We start from the raw sequence: 20,365 nt of genomic DNA on the forward strand, positions 1-20,365 counted from the left end.
CTTGTGTGGTTCATCTCATGGCAGGCTGGTACCTGCATTGCTGGGCTTTAGGAATGTAAAAGATCTCCTAATGAACCTCAGTCCTAACCCGCATCACCCCTTACTATTCCAGTCCTGTGCTTCTTTGCCTCACACTGCTGTCCGCTGCCCCTCAATCCCAACCCACAGCCCCCACTCCCATCTCACCGTAGCCCTGGTGGTCCTGGGCTCCCCACACAGAGCTCTCTGCTGCCCATCAACCAACCCACAGCCCCACTCCTAGGGGTCCTGGGCTCCCCACACCTCGCTCTTTGCCACCACTTGATCTACACTAGCTGGTTGTGAGTGCAGGTCCAGTTCTGACCCCTACGCAGCTCACTCCAGACGAGACCCTCCTGCCATTCCACACCCGAGCCTCTGGATCAGAACTGGGGAACTGGGCCAGCCTGCAGAGTGGCTTTGCAGGGACTGTGACGAGGCTGCCATGGTGGATTTCATGCAGGACCTCAGCTAGGATGTGAGCCTTGATCTCTGAAGGCAGAAAGCCAAGGAACTGACCCACCACCTCAGACTGTAGTGCAGGCCCCGAGCAAGGGGCAGATGGCTGTGTGTTCACCTTCAGAGCAATGCGGGGATCTGCATCATACAAACACCAGCCCCACTCCTATGCAGCCAGATTCCTGCCCCACTGGCTCTGGATGCCAGCCCACCCTGGGCATTGTGCACCATTGCAGGGCCTGGGCTCGGGAGAGGCAGCAGATGGAGCTCATGCAGCTGAGCCTCCACTGGGGGATGGGGGGGAGTGGGAGGGAGAGAAGGAACAAAAAGCCCCCCTAGCACACCCCCAAGGCATGGAATAGGCCTGCAGGTTGCCATGAGAACTAGATAACGGCTGAGCCCAGGGAGCAGCTCACATGTCCACACTCCACCCCCTGCAGAATGGCCAGAGGTCACTGGGACAGATCCAACCCCTCCCTCCCAGCCCCGCCAAGCCACCTTAGGACTGCAGGGGGATCCCGTCCCCAGCCCGAAGGGTTAAAGGACATGGCCAATCAAAGCCCAGAGCAGCAAGGGTGAGCTAGTGGGGTGCTCAGCTGCCCCCTGGCAGCAATCAGGGGGTCCCTGGGTGGACCAAGGTGGAGCTGGGCTCAGAACCCTGGGCTCTGTTCTGAGGCTCCCATAAACATTTACTTGGCTGCTTCCAAAGTAACCTCAGCCATGCGGCGTGGGGGCCCCCCAACCGACCAGGGTTGCCACCCTCTTCTGATAGTCAGCGAGGCAGCCACAGCCACAGCATCCCAAGGCTGGGCACACTGGCTTTGAGTACAAGACGAACCAGCTGAGGCCTGCAGCCTGCGCGTGGACCAAGCCCCAGAGAGGCAGATGGGGAGAGCGCTGAGTCGGTTTATCATCCTGCAGGCCCAAGAGATGGGCCAGCGGGGTTGGCCTGCAAGGAGACGACTCTCATGGAGCTTGTGGGACGTTTGCCGGTCGCTGGCTGTGGGGGGGTGCTGCGATGAGAGAGGACAAGGGCTCCCATCAAGACCAATTTGACTCCTAGGAGAGGGGCACCCAGCTGCCCCTCCCACAGGAGATACAAGAGCAGGGGGTGAGTAGTGATATCCCCTCCCTGCTCACTGGGGGTGCCTATACGTCTCCCCCACAAGATTCAGTGGGGCAGTCAGCGCTGTGAGCCTCTGGAGCTGCCAGGGAGCCCCACAGCCCTGCTACATGACACAGAGAAGCCCTCCACAGTGGGCAGGTCTGGCAGGCAAGAGGGGAGTGGGGAGAGGTGGGAGTTCACTATCTAGGCCAGGGGTAGGCAACCTATGGCACACGTGCTGAAGTCGGCATGTGAGCTGATTTTCAGTGGCACTCGCACTACCTGGGTCCTGGCCACCGGTCTGGGGGGCTCTGCATTTTAATTTAATTTTAAATGAAGCTTCTTAAACATTTTAAAAACCTTATTTACTTTACATACAACAATAGTTTAGTTTTATATTATAGACTTATAGAAAGAGAACTTCTAAAAACATTAAAATGTATTACTGGCACGTGAAACCTTAAATTAGAGTGAATAAATGAAGACTCGGCACATCACTTCTGAAAGGTTGCCGACCCCTGATCTAGGCAAAGCTGTGCTGAGCATCGCCCTGGTGGCGCATCCCCGATGGCTTACCAGTCTGCTGAGGAACACAAGAGAGACACACCCAGGCCCTGGTCAGCAGGATGGGGACTGCCCACAGGACGTCAGGGATCTGTAGGGGGATTAACCTCAGGCACAACATTAACCCTTCAGGCACAGGGGTGAGTTGCACCAGAAGGTGGCTGGGTTGTGAGGGGAGGTCACCGTCCCAGGGAAGAAGGGGTCTGCGGCCAGGAGGCTGGACTGGGAGCCTGGGGTGGAGCTAGTTTTACCCCCGGCTTGGCTGAGAACCAGGAAGCAGCAGGGACTCAGTGGTGGCAGAAGTTGTCACCACCTAGCATAGAGCCCAGGAGCACTGGCAGCTAATGCCCGGGTGGGGGGAGGAGCAGGATGCGTGCCAGCCGCCCAAATATTTGCAAGGGCTGTAGGCGTGGCTGGGAGGGGAGGCATGTCCAGGGGAGCCAGAGGCTCAGATGCAGCCCTCTCTTCAGATCCCAAAGGGAGGGAGGGAGGGGGAACGCTAGGATGAGATGGTCAGACTCACACCCTAGCCCAGCCCTGAACCACCCTCCCGCAGTCCCTGTCACTGTCACCTCCACGCACCAAGGACCCTGGCCATACAGGCCACTGCTCTGGATAGATGCAGTGTCCTGGCCAGTTCTGATGTGCTGCCTGGCCGCGACCCAAGCCCTTGCAGGGCCTGATGACAAAACAAATCCTTCCTTTGGCAGGCAAGCTGAGGCGGGCCCAACCCACGGCTGTCACTCCCTGAGCGGAGCCACCCACACAGAGATCCTGTTGAGAGCCTGCCTGGCTGCTTGCCTCTCCCCTCCCCCTCCCTCTGGCAGCCAGGTTAGCCCCATTGGCTATGTGCAGCCCCAGGCTCCACTCAGGGCGTCAGCCAGGCTAGGGATTAGCTGCACTCTGCAGGCTGTGCCTCCCCCCAGCAGTTACAGACAGAGCTGGGCTTGAATCCCAGGGGGGTTAGAAGCCCCCTGGTTCAAGCCACCCACCCCCTAGTCTACAGACTGGCTGATCCACCCCACAGAGTCCTTCCCTGCCACAGCCCATCCAACGCGCCTGGAGATTTATGGCCTCATTCAGCTATCCCTCCGTTTCCCTTCCCATCTGCTTTCCACACCCAGGCTCCTCCAGCCAGGCGGAGCACAGATTTCCCTTTGATCCAGGCCCCCCAGCTCCCCCAAGCCTTTTATCTCCCAGCCAGCCCTGCCTCTCCTGTCAGTCCCGCTCTGTGCAGTGCAGGTGTCTCTGACAAAACCATCCACAACAGTTGCTGTCAGGCCTTTCGCTTCACATCCTTCTCCAAAACCAGACACCAGGATGGGATTCCACAGAGCACCCCCCGTCCCCTCCCTGTTAATGCCTCCCTGCACACGCCACTCTGCACATCACTGAGCAAGCTGCCCCATGCTGCTCTCCGCCCCCTCTACTGCCAGGGGCTGAGTGCATCACCCCCACCAGCCTCCAAGCTCGAGAGAACAGAGGCTGGGTCCAAGAGTGGAAGCAAGCTGTTGTAGTCAATCAGGCACTACCGCTCTGGGCCACCAGGGACAGCACATGGCCAATGCAGGCCAACTCTCATTGCAACAACAAGGGGCCACCATTGAAAGGATCCAGAGATGCCCCTAATGATATACCATTCTGAACTCACAGTGTCTTTTGGGCCTGCAGAGCCAGGCTGGAAGTCTCACAAGCTCAGCCTCTCTTGGGGTATTTCTGCATATTCAGGAGCTGGGAGGAAGCAGCATGAAATATACAAAGAGCAGTGGTGACAAGGGATGTGTGTGTGAGGAGTTACGGATTGAGTCTGGGGCGAAGGGGCAGTCAGGCTGGTTCTGTTCGACCCAGGCAGAATCCAAACACAGAGCAGACCTACCTACGCAAAGGGAAGTTGGCAGGAGCAGAGCCTTTCAAGACCCAGTGGTACGAGCTGTTAACGCTTAGGAAGCTTACTTAACACAAACATATGTGGATAGGATTTTGTGAGTTAAAGTTCTAAGGATATTTCTTTCCCCTTGAGCAGTGAGTGAATTTAAATATTCCCTGGCTGGGATTCCAAATACTGAAGCTTTGGGCTACGGTCAGAGAAAAACAGACTGGAGACGGAACGTGAAACTGACCAGCCCTGTTCCAAAGTGCCTGATGGGTTGAATTTGATGCCAGCTGCCTCAGCCATTAAAAAGAAATCCATGGTTAAAGCTATTTTGTTGCATATCATCTAACCTGTTAGCAGGAATACCAGGAGCATAGGAAATGCCAGACTAGACCAGACCAATGAGTCCACCCAGCCTGGTATCCTGTCTCTTCAGAGAGATGCGCAAGACACCCCGCAAGAGACAGTTATGGGAGAACATGCCCCTACATGATATTTCCTCCCAGCCCCCGCGGCTATGCGCTGAAGCAGGAGGGTTTAGACCCCACTCTGCAGTTTATTGAAGGAAGATTTTTTTTTTTAAACCACGTCCCTTAAGGAAAAAAAAGGAGTGATGGCTCCAACTGGCTATCACTGGAGTCAACGGGATATTGGGCACGGATGTCAAAGGAAGCTGAATTGAGCCCCCAAAAGAGCATGAGCTCTCCACATAAGGCAGAGCTGTTCGCTGCCTCGTGGTGCACAGATCCCTGTGCAGATTAGGTGATGTGCGAGAACCAAGATATGCTGGTTTGACATTTCCTTGCAATCACCTGGAAATCCGCCCAGAATGGTTGTGCATGCTGCGGAACAGCAGCCTAGGTCAGCTAGCTCTGAAATCATCAGCCACGAGCACCATTTCCCACCCCATCTGCGGCTCAGCACAGCAGGAGAGGGGTTAGACAGGAAGTTGCCATGGGCTACAAGGAGCTGTAGCTTTCAACCAGCAAGTGGGATGCATGTGCCAGAGACCATCAGTCATTAACCACTAGGGGACTCCAAAGCAGCATAGGAATCCTGTAGCTCTCCCCTGGGGGCCTCTGATTCAGGGGTACCATTCCCTGGTTATTGACCTAAATGGCCAGTCTGTGTTTGAGCACCACTACCGGATGTAGTCAGAACTGTCCAAGTTCTGTCATAGTCCCTAGACATTAATCAGCAAAAGGAGATTCTCCTTGAGCTCACCTGGTAGTGGTCTATGTTGTTGGAGTATCACAGTTGCTACCAATTAGTCACAGCATGTGGCCCTGGGAGCTGTGGAACGGGACTATGAATTCCAAGACAACACAGGCTTATAACAACAGGCTTAAACTGCAGCAAGGGAGATTTAGGTTGGACATTAGGAAAAAGTTCCTAACTGTCAGGGTAGTTAAACACTGGAATAGATTGCCTAGGGAAGTTGTGGAATCTCCATCTCTGGAGATATTTAAGAGTAGGTTAGATAAATGTCTATTAGGGATGGTCTAGACAGTATTTGGTCCTGCCATGAGGGCAGGGGACTGGACTCGATGACCTCTCGAGGTCCCTTCCAGTCCTAGAGTCTATGAGTCTATGAGTCCTCAACCTGCCACTGAGCAAGCTGTGTTCCCACAGCCCCAGAAATGGAGGACTGGGATCCTCAAGCCCCAGGTCAGGAACCCAGCAGGCTCCTTTGAAGGAGGTGACCTCCAGGAGCACCTACAAACCTGCCTCAACCTCCCTGGGAAAGTGTGAATGGGGAGCCCAATGCCCCTCAAACGAGCGAGATGGGGAGCTGCTTTTAACATTTAATCAGTTGCAAATGAACAGCAACAGACCCCAGACCAACTCTTGATGCAGAGGCCGGGAGGCATGGAGGGGGGCAACGCAAAGGGCTGCCAGCTAGGCTTCTATCCAGCAAGCAGCAGCTCATCTGGCATGAAGAAGGTCTGGAAATCACTGTGCGGTGAACACCACATTATCCTGCTGTTGTGCTGCCTCACTGCATTGCCATGTGGTCCTGTGACTCCACAGGACCAGGGTGACTGAGATCCAGCTGTCCCCTTCGGCAGTGAGCCACTATGCACTATGCCAGCAAACAGCTCAAGGGCTCTGTCTGGACAAGCAGCCAGGAAGATGCTAGTGCCTAAGCTATACTAGGGCTCCTATCATCGCTACATCTGGGGGATCTGACCCAGGTGTTAGCAACCATGGGGAATTTGGAGCACAGATGCTTAGTGTGGACAAAGCCAACAGAGCACATTGATCCCACGGGCAAGATACAGAGACCCCACAGAAAACCCATCTAGAAGGACCCCCACAAGATGTCCTACAACAGCTGGTAGCAAACTAGCAGCCCAGTCCAGCCTTCCAACCAGCACCAGCTTCAGTGACCTTACCATGGGGCTAATGGTCACCCCAGATTCCAAGAAGGGCAAGGAGGCCTCACAGCAGGGAGATCCCAGGCTCCCAGCACCAAGGGTCAAAGGTCATGGGAACCAAGGGAAGGGTTGCATTCAGAAGTGGCTCCAAAGCAGGAAACATCACGAGCCTCTCAGATCCCAGGGATCAGCAGATATAGAGATGCCAGGAAACTACAAGCCAAGATGCAGCAAAGCCCTTTATACTGGAGGCTAACAGCACTGGGAGACCAGCAATTTCCACCACAGCATTCCACAGGCCCGGCACAAACACACCACAGGTCCTAAGCATCAATGCGGGGCTTGAAATCCAGTCTGCAGAATCCTAGCAGTGTATTTATAACATGCTCATTGCTGGGGTATCCAAGCTCAGCTGAGATGAGAGTTTCCTAGCTCACTCTCGCTATTTCCTTGGGGATGCAGGAGGCGGATCCATGCACAGCAGAGAAAAGCATACCAGACCTGACACAGAGCCAAACCTACTGTCCCACACCCATGCACTTCAAAGCCCTAGCTCCTTCCTAAAGCAAGAGATGAGGCCCATGGAATGGAATTGCCTCTCCAGTCTGCTTCAGCGGCCCCCTTCTCCTTCCCCCACCCCCCCACACAAACAGCACCAAGGGGGAAAAAACAAACACAGGAGCTGTATTAACATACTGCACCCCAGAACTCCCTATCAGACACAGGATTAGCACCACTTGCAACAGCAGCCTCATTCCCCATGTTTCCTCTCACTGGCATCCAGCAGAGATTCAGGTATCACACTCAAAGCCACAGAAACTTACATTTCTATAGTGCTCATCCCCAAGGGCCATTCCACACGCACAATGCAGCCACCTCTGGAGTGAAATGTGGCCACTGTTCAACAGCAACATTCCGCAAGAGTTCAGGACAGGAAGTGCCGGAACAGAAAGTGTCAGAGCATCCAGTCTGACTCGCTGTATATCACATCAAGCACAAATCCCAGAATTCAACCGAAGTACTGCAGCCCATGGGCAGAAAACAGGAGGGACCAATGTGCACCAATGCCGAGACCCCTGCAATGGCAGGTAGTTAAGTAAGATCTACCCAGATGATCCTAGCAATTGCCCAACAATCCCATATCCAGCTGAAACTGCTGGGGAAATGTAGGGAGATACTATATAGCTGTGGTTAGCAAAACTGGAATAAACCCCTGAGTTAGGGTTAGTATGATGGGATTTGTAACTCTGGGGTTGGACTGACAATCCCAGTATCTCTGCCAAGTTGTCATCTGATGCTCCAGAATTTCAGTTTGCACTAAAGTAAGTAAGACCATATGTAGACAGAAAAGGCTGCACTGATTAATCAATTGTAGCCTAACCACTGCATCCGCCTAATGTGCGCACACTTCAATCAGTTTACACCTGGTTTGAGTCAAGTTAGCACAGGTCTGGTCTACACTAGAAAATTGGGTTGGCATAACTACATCGATCAGGAATGTGTAAAATCCACACCATAGTTACCCGAGTGTAGACAACACTAGGCTACTGCCATCTCTCCTGATGGGAGTGTCTACAGACGCGCAGTGCTTTAAGTGTGGACATGCCCTATGTCTGCAGAGAGCCTGAGACAATAGCTCTGAGAGCTGTGAATTGCCTCATTCCCCTCAATGGCGTTGGAACTGTGATGGCCCAGGAATGATCATTTAAAGGGCAGCATTGTTAGCTAGAGGAAGCTTCCTGCTAGTTGTTAGTAGTCCAGCCAAAGACACTTGGGGGGATCCTGAAACAGCAGAACTTGGGGCCCCGAGGTCCCTATGGATTTCTTTGTCTGGTTTTCCTTGACTCAGCAGTAACCAGATTTGCAGAGGACACCAACGTGGAGGGGGAAGTGCATATGGGAACCTGAAGAGACTGGAGCAGCAGGGGTTGCAGGCAACATGTGGAGATTTGGTTACTCATGAATGCAAAGCTCCTGGTCCCCAGAGAAGAGATAAACACAAGGGGGGAGGGGGAAGAAATGTATCCAAACAGCTGCACCCACTGCTTTAAGGGGAGTTTATTTTCATCCCGTCCTCTAAGCACTGTCCTGACATTACCTTTCCATGTAATCAGGTGCTGGTCGAGCTCTGGTGGAGAAGCCGTGGAGGCCACAATGGGATGACATTCAGCATTAGAAGTAGCTCATAAAACAAAGGGCTCAGGATTCTGCCTTGGGAAACAGCTTTGCATACACCCAGCATTCGGCTCCACAGCAGGCTCAGCATACCTGGTGATCGCCAGGCCATACCACGGGGGAGAGGGCATGGGAAAGGCCTGATAGGCTTTCAGTGACAACGCTGGAGCCTCAAGTCCTCCGTGTCTCCAAGGCACAGGGACAGCTCAGGCTTCCCATATACCAGTCCCGGCTGAAGTTCTGACCTAGAGAGAGAGAGCACTGCCCCAGGGGCGGGCAGAGTTCCACCTGCACCCACCTGGGGTCCACCACTGCTGCCAGCTGGGAACACCTGGCCCCATTTGCCACTGGGCTCAGCAGAGATCCACCAGCTGCTGATGGATCTTTGTCCCTCCTAACCAGGACAGGACAAACTCTAGTGACCATGGGGAGAGAGGCCCCAATCCCATCCCTGTCCAAACCATAGCCAAGGACACACTTTCTTTGGGACTCAAAGCAGCTGGGAATGGCTTCTGGTGGAGCTGGGGCCTCAGTGTGGAGCTCAGAAGGGCTCTCGTGGAGAAGGGAGATCTGAAGTTGGGAAACTTCACACATGGCCAGTCCCACAGGGGCACCGCAGATCCTCCCACTAGCCCCGTCCTCATCCTCAACGATCTCACAAGTGTGAATAGGCAAGGGACATAACAGCTCAGCACTGCTTGTGTATCCTCCAGGAGGGCCCTTCCCAGAGCTCCCCAGACTGGCCTGTCTGGCTGGGGGGCAGCACGGAGAAGGGCTTCTTGGGAGCAGTTGGGGGCATCACTCAGGAGAAAGAAAAACAAACATTCTTTTATCCCTCCTTCCCAAGGGCTTCAGCAGCAGGGAGGTCCCTGACTCTATCTATACCAGGGGCATCCAACATGAAGCCCGCAGGCCAGATCCAGCCTCGTGCAGTATTGGTGTGGCCCACATGACGCATGTTCAGGCTGTGCAGAATTGTGGGGTTCATTTAAAGTATGTTTCTAGCTCTCCTAGCTGCAGAAATAAAATGGGCCTGAGTGCACAGAGAAGGCACAAGATCTGCCTGAGTCTGCAGACAGCCTTAAACAATAACTCCAAGGGGTGAACAGCCCTGCCCCCTACTAATCTCACTGGGGTGTCAGCTTTAAGGCCTAATGAAAACACTTTTACGGCAATATTCGCTATTCCAGGGCTGGATGGAATGGGAAATGGGGGCGGGGGGGGAGTGGTGCCCTCCAGAGGTGGGAACTGGGACCTGCTGCAGGGGAGGAAATGTAGAGGTGGAAAAAGAGAAGAGGGTGAGGTAAAGGAAAAGAGACAAAGGGGCAGTGGCAGGGCTCTGATGGGGAGCAGATCCCCCACTACATGATGCACAATGCAATAACCACCACGTTAGCCGCGAGTCCCCCTTGGTCTCTGTGCAAACCTTCCATCCACACTGGGGGACCCCTGTGGAGGGAGGTGTGTACATATTCTGGACCACAATGAAACCTGGAATCCAGCCCAAACACCCCTTCTCCCTGCCAGGCCTCCCTCCTGCTGCTGCCACCCAGTGTCAGCTGAGGGCATCAGACTCTTAAAGAGGAGGGGAGGCGAGTGGGTGCGGCACACCTTCCTCCTCCTCCCCTCCTTAAAGGAGCAGAGCATAAGCCACAAATTGTTCTCCCGTCTGTTCCTTAAAGGTCCCCCATGTCCCAGCCCTCTCTTAAAGGGGCAGTGCACCCTGCTGCCTCTGGCCTTACAGCCCCCTGGAGGTCTTTCCGCTTTGGCTTCCCATGCACTGGCTTTTGGGGAGGAGAGAGGCACACACCCATCCCCCTCTCTGCACACACCCGCCCGCCCTCAGAGTCCAAAGGAGACTGAGAATCAGAGCCCTCCAGGGCTGAGCAAGGCAAAGCTGCCCCACCCCCACCCCATGGCTTTAAGGCCCAGTGGGTGCCCCCCCTCCTCTCCAGGGCTGCTATGGCAGAGTTGGGGGAGGGATAACTGGGGCCATGCCCAGGACTGGTGCATGTGTGAATGGTGGGGAGATAAAGCCTGTTAAAAAGGAGAAGGGTGGGCCTGGGGATGTACCTGGCGAGGGCCTGGATGAAATGGGGGGCTTGGGGAGATATCCTGACCCCCCAGGAAGTAGCTTGCCTACACCATGCAGCCCTGGAGCACAAGAGTGGAAAATGCCACCCCAGCATTGCTGCCTGCCCCGAGGGGAGCATCCCGGCCCCCTGCCAGAGAACCAGCCAGCCACTTACCGCCCAGCCGGCACGCGGTGGGCTCCTCCGGTACTGCACGGCGCTCATGCTGTCTGCGGGGAGGATCATGCTCCTGAGCCGGGCTCCAGACGGCTGCCCCTCACCACGCGCGAGGTCCGCACAACGCTCCCGTTCCTGGCAGCTGGGAGCAGGCAAAGGAGGTGGGATACCAGCCCGTGTGGGTGCAGTCGGGGTCCTCCTGCAAAACCCAGGGCTCTGCCGACTGGTGGTCAGGGTGGGTCCCCTGTTCTCCCTCACCTCCTCCGGCCTGTATGCCTGGCAACTTGGCACGCTGTTGAGGTCCCTAGATCCTCGGCCAAGTCTCTGCCCCACACACCTCTCCGGTGAATGGAAGAATGAGGAAGGGGAATTTTTTTTTTTTTAAAAGGGAGAGACGTGGCCCGACAGCGGCTCCTTATTATCGATACATGTTCACGTCAGGGTCTGCACAGGCCCACGCCTTCAGCCTTCCACAGAGACGCACAACCGGGAAGCAGAGCTCTGCTCCTCCACAGAGGAGTCTCTCTCTGAATAAAGAGCTGCCTGCTGCTGGCGTGTCTAGCCTGCCAGTCCTGAGCTGTGAGGTGTGAATAGTCTGACAGCTCCACCCTGGCCTGACCCTGGGTGGAGCTCCTTAAAAGGGAGGGGCTGCAGACAGGGGAGGGAAGGGAGGGGCTGATTGCCAAGCCAAGCCTGCGGCTGCCGGCTCCTCCCCTGCCGCCAAAGCATGCCAGTCCGCCTGTCCCCAGGTGAGGAGGCCTCGTGGGGCAGCGTTTGGCTTCTTCCCCCAGCCTCCATCCCTTGGCACCCAGGCAGGAGCTGCAGCAAAGTGGGTCGTTCCGCCAGCGAGCACCCGGCGCTTCGGAAGCCAGGAAGGGGCAGGCAGGGAAAGGCAGCCTGACAACTGGTTGCAATATTTAGACACAATGCTCGCCATGGCAACGGCAAGTGCGCGAGATCCAGCAAGGACGGGGAGGTCATGGTGTGCTCCCCGCAAGGGGACAGACGGGAGGGGATTGACGGGGAGTAATCAAAGGCTCCCCTTAAAAGAGAGAGATCTGCTGCACGCTGTCCTCCAGGGAAGGGAGGGAACCTGTAGTCTGCAGCCTCCCCTCTCAGCAGAAAGGCAGTCCAATGCACGTCTGGCTAGCAGATTCCCCTCAGGGCTTGTGCTAAGAGGGGATGGCCCTGTGACACCCCCAACCTTCCCTTCAAGCCATGTGCGGGGCACGCACACCAGGTGGGAGCGGGGCAACAGAGAGACTCACACATGCAAACCCTCCCCTTTAACCGCGCCCTGGGTTAAGACCTTAAAAGACAGGACCCTTCAGGGCTCCTTGTGGGATGGGGTGATGAGGGAACTCGCCCTAGTCCACCCTTCCCTGAAGCCTGGGGCAGGGGAGAGGGCCCAGGAGCAGACAGCGTTGAGCCATCACCATCTCTAATTGACTTACACCAAGGCAGGTTCTTAAGAGGCAGGACTGCAGTGTCTTAAAATCAAACAGCTGGGGCTGCCTGCTTCAGGGGAGCAGACAACCGATGCCAACCCGTTGGGCATGCAGCCTGCCTCCCAGCCGAGAGTCGGCTACCAAAGGTTACTGCCCAGCCTACCCAAATCAGCCGGATATTTGGGCCTGTCTGTGCTACAAGCACAACAGCGTTTCAGCAGCCAGCTGGCAATGCTCCTTCGACCCGACCGCGACACGCACAGCTTGAGAGAGTTGCTTCTGCCTGGCACCCATGGCTGAGCCGTGCTGGCAGCAGGGCATGCTGGGAAAGTCTGGGCAGCTCTCCCGCGGTGCCTGCAAAGCGTCCCTGGGCTGCCTAGTGCACACAACAGGGAGGGAGGAAGAGCCGAGCTGGTGGAACAGGTACCATTAGGGGGGTCTGTTCCCAGCACAAATGAACAGTGGGCCAAGCTGGAAGCCAAGGATGCACCAAGCTGAGGCAGCTGGCAAGGGCGACATGGGGTGGAAACTGTAACAGCAAATATGTGTGTGGACACAAGTTACATCTGAAGGTCATCACACCCCAAACAGATACAGGCTCGGAAGCTGTAGGGAAGACAATGCCTTCCCCCACACACACACATCCCCACACCTTCCTAGGCTGAATGCTCCTGAGACACCACTCTGCACCTAACTACAACCCCACGCACACACTGCACTGACACACCTCCTACAACACCACACTGAACCCTCAACATCCCATTCCACCTACTTGCAATGCCCTCTTTGCACTGACACCCCCCCAACAACACCACCATGCTGAACCCCTGATACCCCACAGCACCTCCCTACATTCCCCCACTGCACTGACACACACTACAACAGCACCCCACTGAAACCCCCAACACCCCACTGCACCTCCCTACAACACCCCCGCTGCAGACACGCCCTACAACAGAACCATGTTGAAACCCCCCATACCCCACTGAACCTCCCTACACCTCCCCACATTGCACTGACACCCACCACCATCACCACCACCTACCCTCACACCGATGTTCCCCCAGCACCTCACTTCACCTCTATTCCACACAATCTCACTGCACCTGCATACACTGGCCTCTCCCCAAAGCACACACCCTCATAACCCCTCCCCATTACACCCACACTCTCCCAGGCTCCAATGCCCCTGCAGCTACCTAGTCTTAACCTCCCACCATGCCTGAGGCTGGCTCAGCGACTTGGTTCCAAAGGCAGCATCTGCCCCTCCCGATGGGCTGAAAAACGCAGATGAGGGTGGTAGGCAAGGGTTAAACCAAGCGTGGTCTAACGCAGAGCAGCTGAGAGGTGTGGAGCCAGACACTGCGCTGGGGGGCCCTGGCTGCTGCTGCTGACAGGGCTATTTCTCCAGCCCAGGCTGGCTCCAGTGGAGCCCTGCCCTGGCTCTGGGGTGGGCGAGGCAGGGAAACGAAAGGCCTCCCTGACTCCACCCTCCCAGCTCCCAAGCTGAACAAACAAAACCCTCTGGAGCTCCAGCTGGGCAGGAGGGGTGGGGTGGGGGAAGGCAGAATAGAGAGGAGCCTGTGTTCCCCCAGCACCGCTATTCACCCACGTCACCAGGGCTGGCGCAGTGGCTCCGGCCTGGAACGCCAGCACAGCTCCGGCAGCTGCCTCCCGCGGAACTAGGCACCGCTGGGTTGGGCCAGGCCCACAAAGGGCACAGCACAGGGTCGGAGCTGTGCGAGTGGAGCTGCACCCAAACCAGCCCTACATCCTGGCTTCCCCAATCCAGGGCCAGGCTGCTGGAGGCGAAGGGCCAGCTGAGAAGCCTGGGGTCTTTTGAAGCAGCGGATTTGGTTCGGGGCCCATCTCTAGTGAGAAGGAGAAATAAATCCCATAGCTGCTGACATGAGAGGTCGAGGTGGGTGGGGAAGAGTGGGGGACGGGGGGCTGGAGCTCCATTCCTTTCTTATTCTGCAAGCTGGGCAAGTAGGTCTCCAATAGAGAGGCCACACACCACACTTCTGTCTGCTCCTCTTGGCAGACAGCCAGGGCCAGCCATATGGGGAGTAGAAGCTGGTGGTCTCAGGAGGCATTGAGCTGCGAGGGATAAAATCAGATCCAAAGATGCAGTGGGCATTACCTCCCACTGATAGGTCACTCTGTTCCCTTGTGATCCCTTTAACTAGAAAAAGCCTGGCCCGTGTGGCAATGCCCATTCCCAAACCAACGACCCCTCCACGTCCCCAGCCCACTGCCATATGCTCCTAGAGACGACGCTTAGCAATAGCTCCGCCCTGGAGGTGAAACTTTCTAGAGCAGTCAACCTGAACAGGCAAAGACAGTGCCGCCATGCAGACAGTGCCACCCCAGGTTATTAGGCAACCAATGACGTCACCCCACCAACGCCAAGAGCACCATTTGCCATCAAGGCCAGCACAATGACTACATTCTATCCTCAGAGGGATTTCGGATCTATTTCAATGTCTCACCAGCCTAGCTAGCAGGGAGAAATTGGTTTGGGCAGCAACCCCACCTCCTGTACCATGCTGAGGCTGGGCTAAGGGGAAATCCCAAAGCTTCCACTGGGTGTATGAAAATCCCCACTCCAAATTCTACTTCTGGCACCCTGCATTCGAGACTCAGTGGGTGCCCCTGTCCACCAGCCCTGATGGCCATGGCAGCTGAGCAGATCAGTGGTCATCATGGACCAGGGCAGTCATCGGACTGCCACGGGGGAGCTCTGAAAAGGGCGAGGAGAAATTGGTCACTTCAGGCTTTAGACACATGATCATCTCCTTGATTTTGGGGGGTATTATGAACCCAACCCAATGGCTGGAAGCTACCTCAATATGCAAGGAAAGCAGATTTGCTCTGGTTTATGTAGGATCAGGCTATCATGGATGCCTCCTTCCCCCCAGCCAGGTAAGTGGACTGATCCTAGATTTAAAGTTATTCAGTTTCCTAAAGAAAAAAGGCCTTGGCTTGGCTGAGTTTAGGTCAGGGACAACTACCATGAGCCATCTATGCCCCAGCACTTTCCCATGATTGGGCCCACTTCATTCCTGTGAGAGCCCATCAGAGTCCCTGGAGAGACATGGGGGAGAGAATTCACTCGTACCCAAATGGAGTCCTTATGAGTGTCTCCAGACTAATCATGAGGGAACTCATAGCATGCCCATGGCCCCACCCTCTTCCCCAGCAAATGGATATGGTCAGCTTCTCTGCTCAGCAGAGCTCCTATCCCCACTAGAATGGGCACTCTCTGACCCCACCCCACTTGTAAATGGGTGTGGGCACACTGAAAGCTCTAGGCATGTCCTCATCCATACCCATGACTGGGCATATTCCCCTCCCCGCCCTGCCCTGCCACACCCTCCCAGGAATGGATATGGGCACATCTCGCACACAAGCCCAAGTGGGGCTCAAGATACTTCAAACCAAAGCAGACTGTGAAGAACTTCAAAAAGATCTCACAAAACTAAGTGATTGGGCAACAAAATGGCAAATGAAATTTAATGTGGATAAATATAAAGTAATGCACATTGGAAAAAATAACTCCAACTATACATACAATATGATGGGGGCTAATTTAGCTACCATGAGTCAGGCAAAAGATCTTGGAGTCATCGTGGATAGTTCTCTGAAGATGTCCACCCAGTGCGCAGAGGCGGTCAAAAAAGCAAACAAGATGTTAGGAATTATTAAAAAGGGGATCAAGAATAAGACTGAGAATATATTATTGCCCTTATATAAATCCATGGTACGCCCACATCTCGAATACTGTGTACAGATGTGGTCTCTTCACCTCAAAAAAGATATTCTAGCACTAGAAAAGCTTCAGAAAAAGGCAACTAAAATGATTAGGGGTTTGGAGAGGATCCCATATGGGGAAAGATTAAAGAAACTAGGACTCTTCAGCTTGGAAAAGAGAACACTAAGGGGGGATATGATAGAGGTATATAAAATCATGAGTGATGTGGAGAAAGTGGATAAGGAAAAGTTTTTTACTTATTCCCATAATACAAGAACTAGGGGTCACCAAATGAAATTAATAGGCAGCAGGTTTAAAACAAATAAAAGGAAGTTCTTCTTCATGCAGCACACAGTCAACTTGTGGAACTCCTTACCTGAGGAGGTTGTGAAGGCTAGGGCTATAACAGCGTTTAAAAGAGAACTGGATAAATTCATGGGTTAAGTCCATAAATGGCTATTAGCCAGGATGGGTAAAGAATGGTGTCCCTACCCTCTGTTGGTCAGAGGATGGAGATGGATGGCAGGAGAGAGATCACTTCATCATTGCCTGTTAGGGTCACCTCCTCTGGGGCACCTGGCATTGGCCACTGTCGGTAGACAGATACTAGGCTAGATGGACCTTTGGTCTGACACGGTACGGCCGTTCTTATAGTCTTATGTTCCTACACACCCTCCTTCCCCGCCCCCAACCACAAGCAAGGGGTGCAAGAAAAGACTATGCTGAGATGAAGAGGCACTGACACCAGCTGCTGTGGACCTTAAACAACCCACACCCAGGGAAGGGCTTGGGGCCAAATCCCTGTCCTGTATTATAGTCTTGACCCATGAAGTGCTGAGATGTGTGCAGCTGGGCTTCCCTGCCAGGTCAAGGCTGCTTCATCTACGTCTGCTGCTGGAGCCCCAAATCCATCCAAGAGGGGCCTAAGGCTACAGAGAGGGATCCCCAGCAAACCCTCCCGCCATCTAAGCCCTCAGGGCCGGCTTTAGGCCGATTCGGCCAATTCCGGGGAATCGGGCCCCGCGCCTTAGGCACCTTTTTATTTTATTTTTTTTTATTTTTTTTTTTTACTTACCCTGGTCCCCAGCTGCGGTCTGCTCCGGGGTCTTCCATGGTCCCGCTCCTTTGAGCGAAGTGCCGGCTGGAGCGCGGCGTGGTCCCACTCTCCCAGCTAGAGCTCCAGCCGGGGCAGAGGGGCTTTGCCGCGCTCCAGCCGGGAGAGCAGGGCGGCGGGGCTTTGCCGTGCTCCGGCCGGGAGAGCAGGGCGGCGGGGCTTTGCCGCGCTCCGGACGGGAGAGCAGGGCGGCGGGGCTTTGCCGCGCTCCGGACGGGAGAGCAGGGCTCCGGGGGCTATTTAAAGGGCCCGGGGCTCCAGCTGCCTTTGCCACCCCGGTCCTTTAAATAGCCGCCAGAGCCCCACCTCCCCCATGCATTCCCCAGCACTCCCGCAGCTATTTAAAAGGTCCGGGGCGGGGTAGAACGGGGTTTGGGGGCTACTTAAAGGGCTGGGGTTCTAGCTGCCTCTGCTGCACCCCCTGACCTGCCCACACCAGTCCGGCCCCTCCGCCTGCAGCCAGCTCTGCACCCCGTGCCCACAGCCAGCCCCTGCCAAACCCCGTCCTGTCTCCAGCCAACCCCTGCCACACACCCCTGCAGCCCTGCCCAAAGCCAGCCAGCCCCACACATACTGCTACCCGCACCAGCCCTGCACACCCTGCCCAGCCTGCACACCCTGCCCTGTCTCCAGTCAACCCCTGCTGCACCCCACTGCCTGAAGCCAGCCAGTCCCACACTCCTGTCTGCAGCCCTGCAAACCCCTGCTGCACCCCCCTGTGGCCCTGCCTGAAGCCAGCCCACCCTACACCCCTTGCCCTGCCTGCAGCCAGACCCTACCTCCAGTCAGCCCCTGCCCTGCCTCCAGCCAGCCCCATGTCCACTGCTGCCCTGCAGTTTCCAGGGCAGTAACCCTGCACACCTGCTTCAATGAGGGGGGCAGGGAGCAGCTGGGACCAACACATGTGCACACCCCCAGGGAGTGGCGGGGACCCACACATGTGAAACAGCAGTCATTAATAGCCAATCAACAGCATATATGATGCAATGTATATAATATATAATTTTATTATTCATATAGTTATGGAAAGTAAATAATACATGAAAGAAATGAAAGGCTTTTTTTTCCACTTTTTTTTTTTTAAGTCATGCCTGCCAGGGCCCCGCCGAAAATGTTCGAATTGGGCTCTGCACTTCCTAAAGCCGGCCCTGTAAGCCCTAACCCACTGCTGACGTGGGGCCATCAGCAGAGTAACTGGCATCCTGTAGCCCCTGCTGTCCAGCACTGAGCCCTTACACAGCTCTGCCCCAGCCCTCTATCCCGACCTGCACCCTCCCTGCTATCCCAGCTCTGGGGAGCTACTGCTCGAATCACAAGCTGCAACACATCCCGCTCGGGCTGGGGAATATGCTTGGACATGCAACAAGAGCCACGGAGCGGCACATTTTAAATAAACCAGAATAAGTAAATACTCCTGTGCAGAGACTAAAATCACATTAATCAATAGGAAACACCCCCAGGGAGTCTGATCTATAACAGCTGGCCCATTAAGACATCTTCTTGATGGGCTCCATATCCCTCTTAGTAAAGAAGCAGAATCACTGGGGTTCTAATCCCAGGCACTCCCCCTCACCACGGATCTGTTTCCTCCATCTCTAAAATGGAACAGTGACACTGTGACCCTTCCGTGGCAACATGCTTTGAGACCCTCACATGGCTGGGACCCTCGGAGCACATCATCAGAGTAACTTCCCCTCCAACACATGTGCTCAGGCTGTAGTGAAGCCTTCCAGGACTGCAGCTCGCCCAGCAGGAAGCTCTAGCAGAGACAGGGCATCAGTGCTTTTACCACCATGCCACCCCTTTTTGGCAGTGGATCTAAGGGTAAAGATGCCTGGGCCCCATCTGTGCTGGGCCAAGTGCTCTCCAAGGACTCTGGCATGCAGTAGGCTTGTGTGAACATTCAAATATCTGCTCTGCCCAGAGATCCTCCCACCCCTTCTGCAGCAGCATCTCTCACTCAGAGCCAGGCACATTCCAGTTGCTCTCTTGCCCCTCCAGACAGCAAGGGAGAGGCCCTGGCAGCACAAGCTCCCCACTTAGGGTGACCTGACAGCAAATGTGGAAAATCAGGACAGGGGGTGGAGGGTAATAGGAGCCTATATAAGAAAAAAGATCCAAAAATTGGGACTGTCCCTATAAAATCAGGACATCTGGTCATCCTACCACACCCTCACCTTTGCTTGAGGTCAGTGGTCAATTCCCATCCTGCTCCCGCTGAGCCGTGGGCACACCCACTTCCTGCACCCCCCCAGCCCCAGCCAATCCAGTCTTTGCCAAACCTCATCCCTCCTAGTCTCCTGTCCCCCGGGCGGGGCGGAGGTGGGGAGAGCACTGAAAGGGATGAAAGCACATTCCTCTTTTGGGGGAGGTTCATTAGCTTCATGCTGGGCTTACTATGTATGCCCATCTATGGGGACTATAGGGATGGGGCTTGTCCACTTAATGAGGGGAGCCTATAGCATCCATACATCCCACTGGCCAGGCAAAGGGCCTTTGTGGGGAATCATCCCTGAGGCTGTGTTCATTAGTTTTACAAACAGCTTTCCAAGGCAGTCACGCCTGCGTGCACTCCCCATCTACAGCGGCATCAGGGGTCCTCTACTCACACAGATCCTCGGCTCACCTGCCGCTAGCCCAGGAGCCCAAATGGCATCAAACCCACACAAAGGGCTAAGCTACAGAAGTGGTTTTAGATCAGGGGTAGTCAATTATATTTTGTCAAGGTCCAGACTCCAGAGAAAATAATAATAATTTAAAAAATAATAAGGAAAAAAAAAAAGGATTTCAGTGTACGTTCAAAGACGTCTGACAGTTGGGATTTGACTGGCAGTCTGCTTATTGATGACCCCAGTTTTAGATCCAGGTTAGCCCCTTACTTCACGATGCATGCCGCATCCTTAGCTGGGTGGTGCCATATTTAAAACACAGCTAGCTCCCCAACTCTTGTTTTAGGCCAGTGCACACGATCCTAATCCATCCCATCACCCCCCACCCCATGCAGGGCTGCACTGGTGAAAACGTCCCCTTTCACATGCCCTTTTGCTCTGGGCCATTAGTGCTTTCCAGCCAACTAGGCCCAATAAGGCTAGTTACAGAGGAGCCTGCTGATGCACAGGCAGCGTAAGACTGGCAGTGCCAAAGGAAGCATCCCTGGCAGTGTGCAAACCAGCCGGACACACTCAACCACATCCTGCCCCCCTGGGACACTGCCCTGTACCTCCAGCA

General features: G+C 55.0%; 1 protein-coding gene across 10 annotated transcripts in view; it reads right to left on the minus strand.

The window, feature by feature from the left end:
* The window catches only part of KLF8 (Kruppel like factor 8), a 96,667-nt gene that overhangs the window by 17,040 nt on the left and 59,262 nt on the right, over positions 1-20,365 (minus strand). The window contains exon 2 of one of the 10 annotated variants that reach the window (XM_030576576.1): positions 10,822-10,963. The exons of 7 other annotated variants lie outside the window; for them this stretch is intronic. In XM_030576576.1, coding sequence (XP_030432436.1) covers positions 10,822-10,890 — 69 coding nt within the window. In that variant the 5' untranslated portion in view covers positions 10,891-10,963. Of the gene's footprint in view, positions 1-7,221; positions 7,503-10,821; positions 11,680-20,365 lie in introns of those variants that run through there. 2 more of the 10 variants (XM_030576567.1, XM_030576565.1) reach the window with 2 other exon arrangements.

This window comes from Gopherus evgoodei, chromosome 9 (genome assembly GCF_007399415.2).
Source record: "Gopherus evgoodei ecotype Sinaloan lineage chromosome 9, rGopEvg1_v1.p, whole genome shotgun sequence".
Classification (NCBI taxonomy): Eukaryota; Metazoa; Chordata; order Testudines; family Testudinidae; genus Gopherus; species Gopherus evgoodei.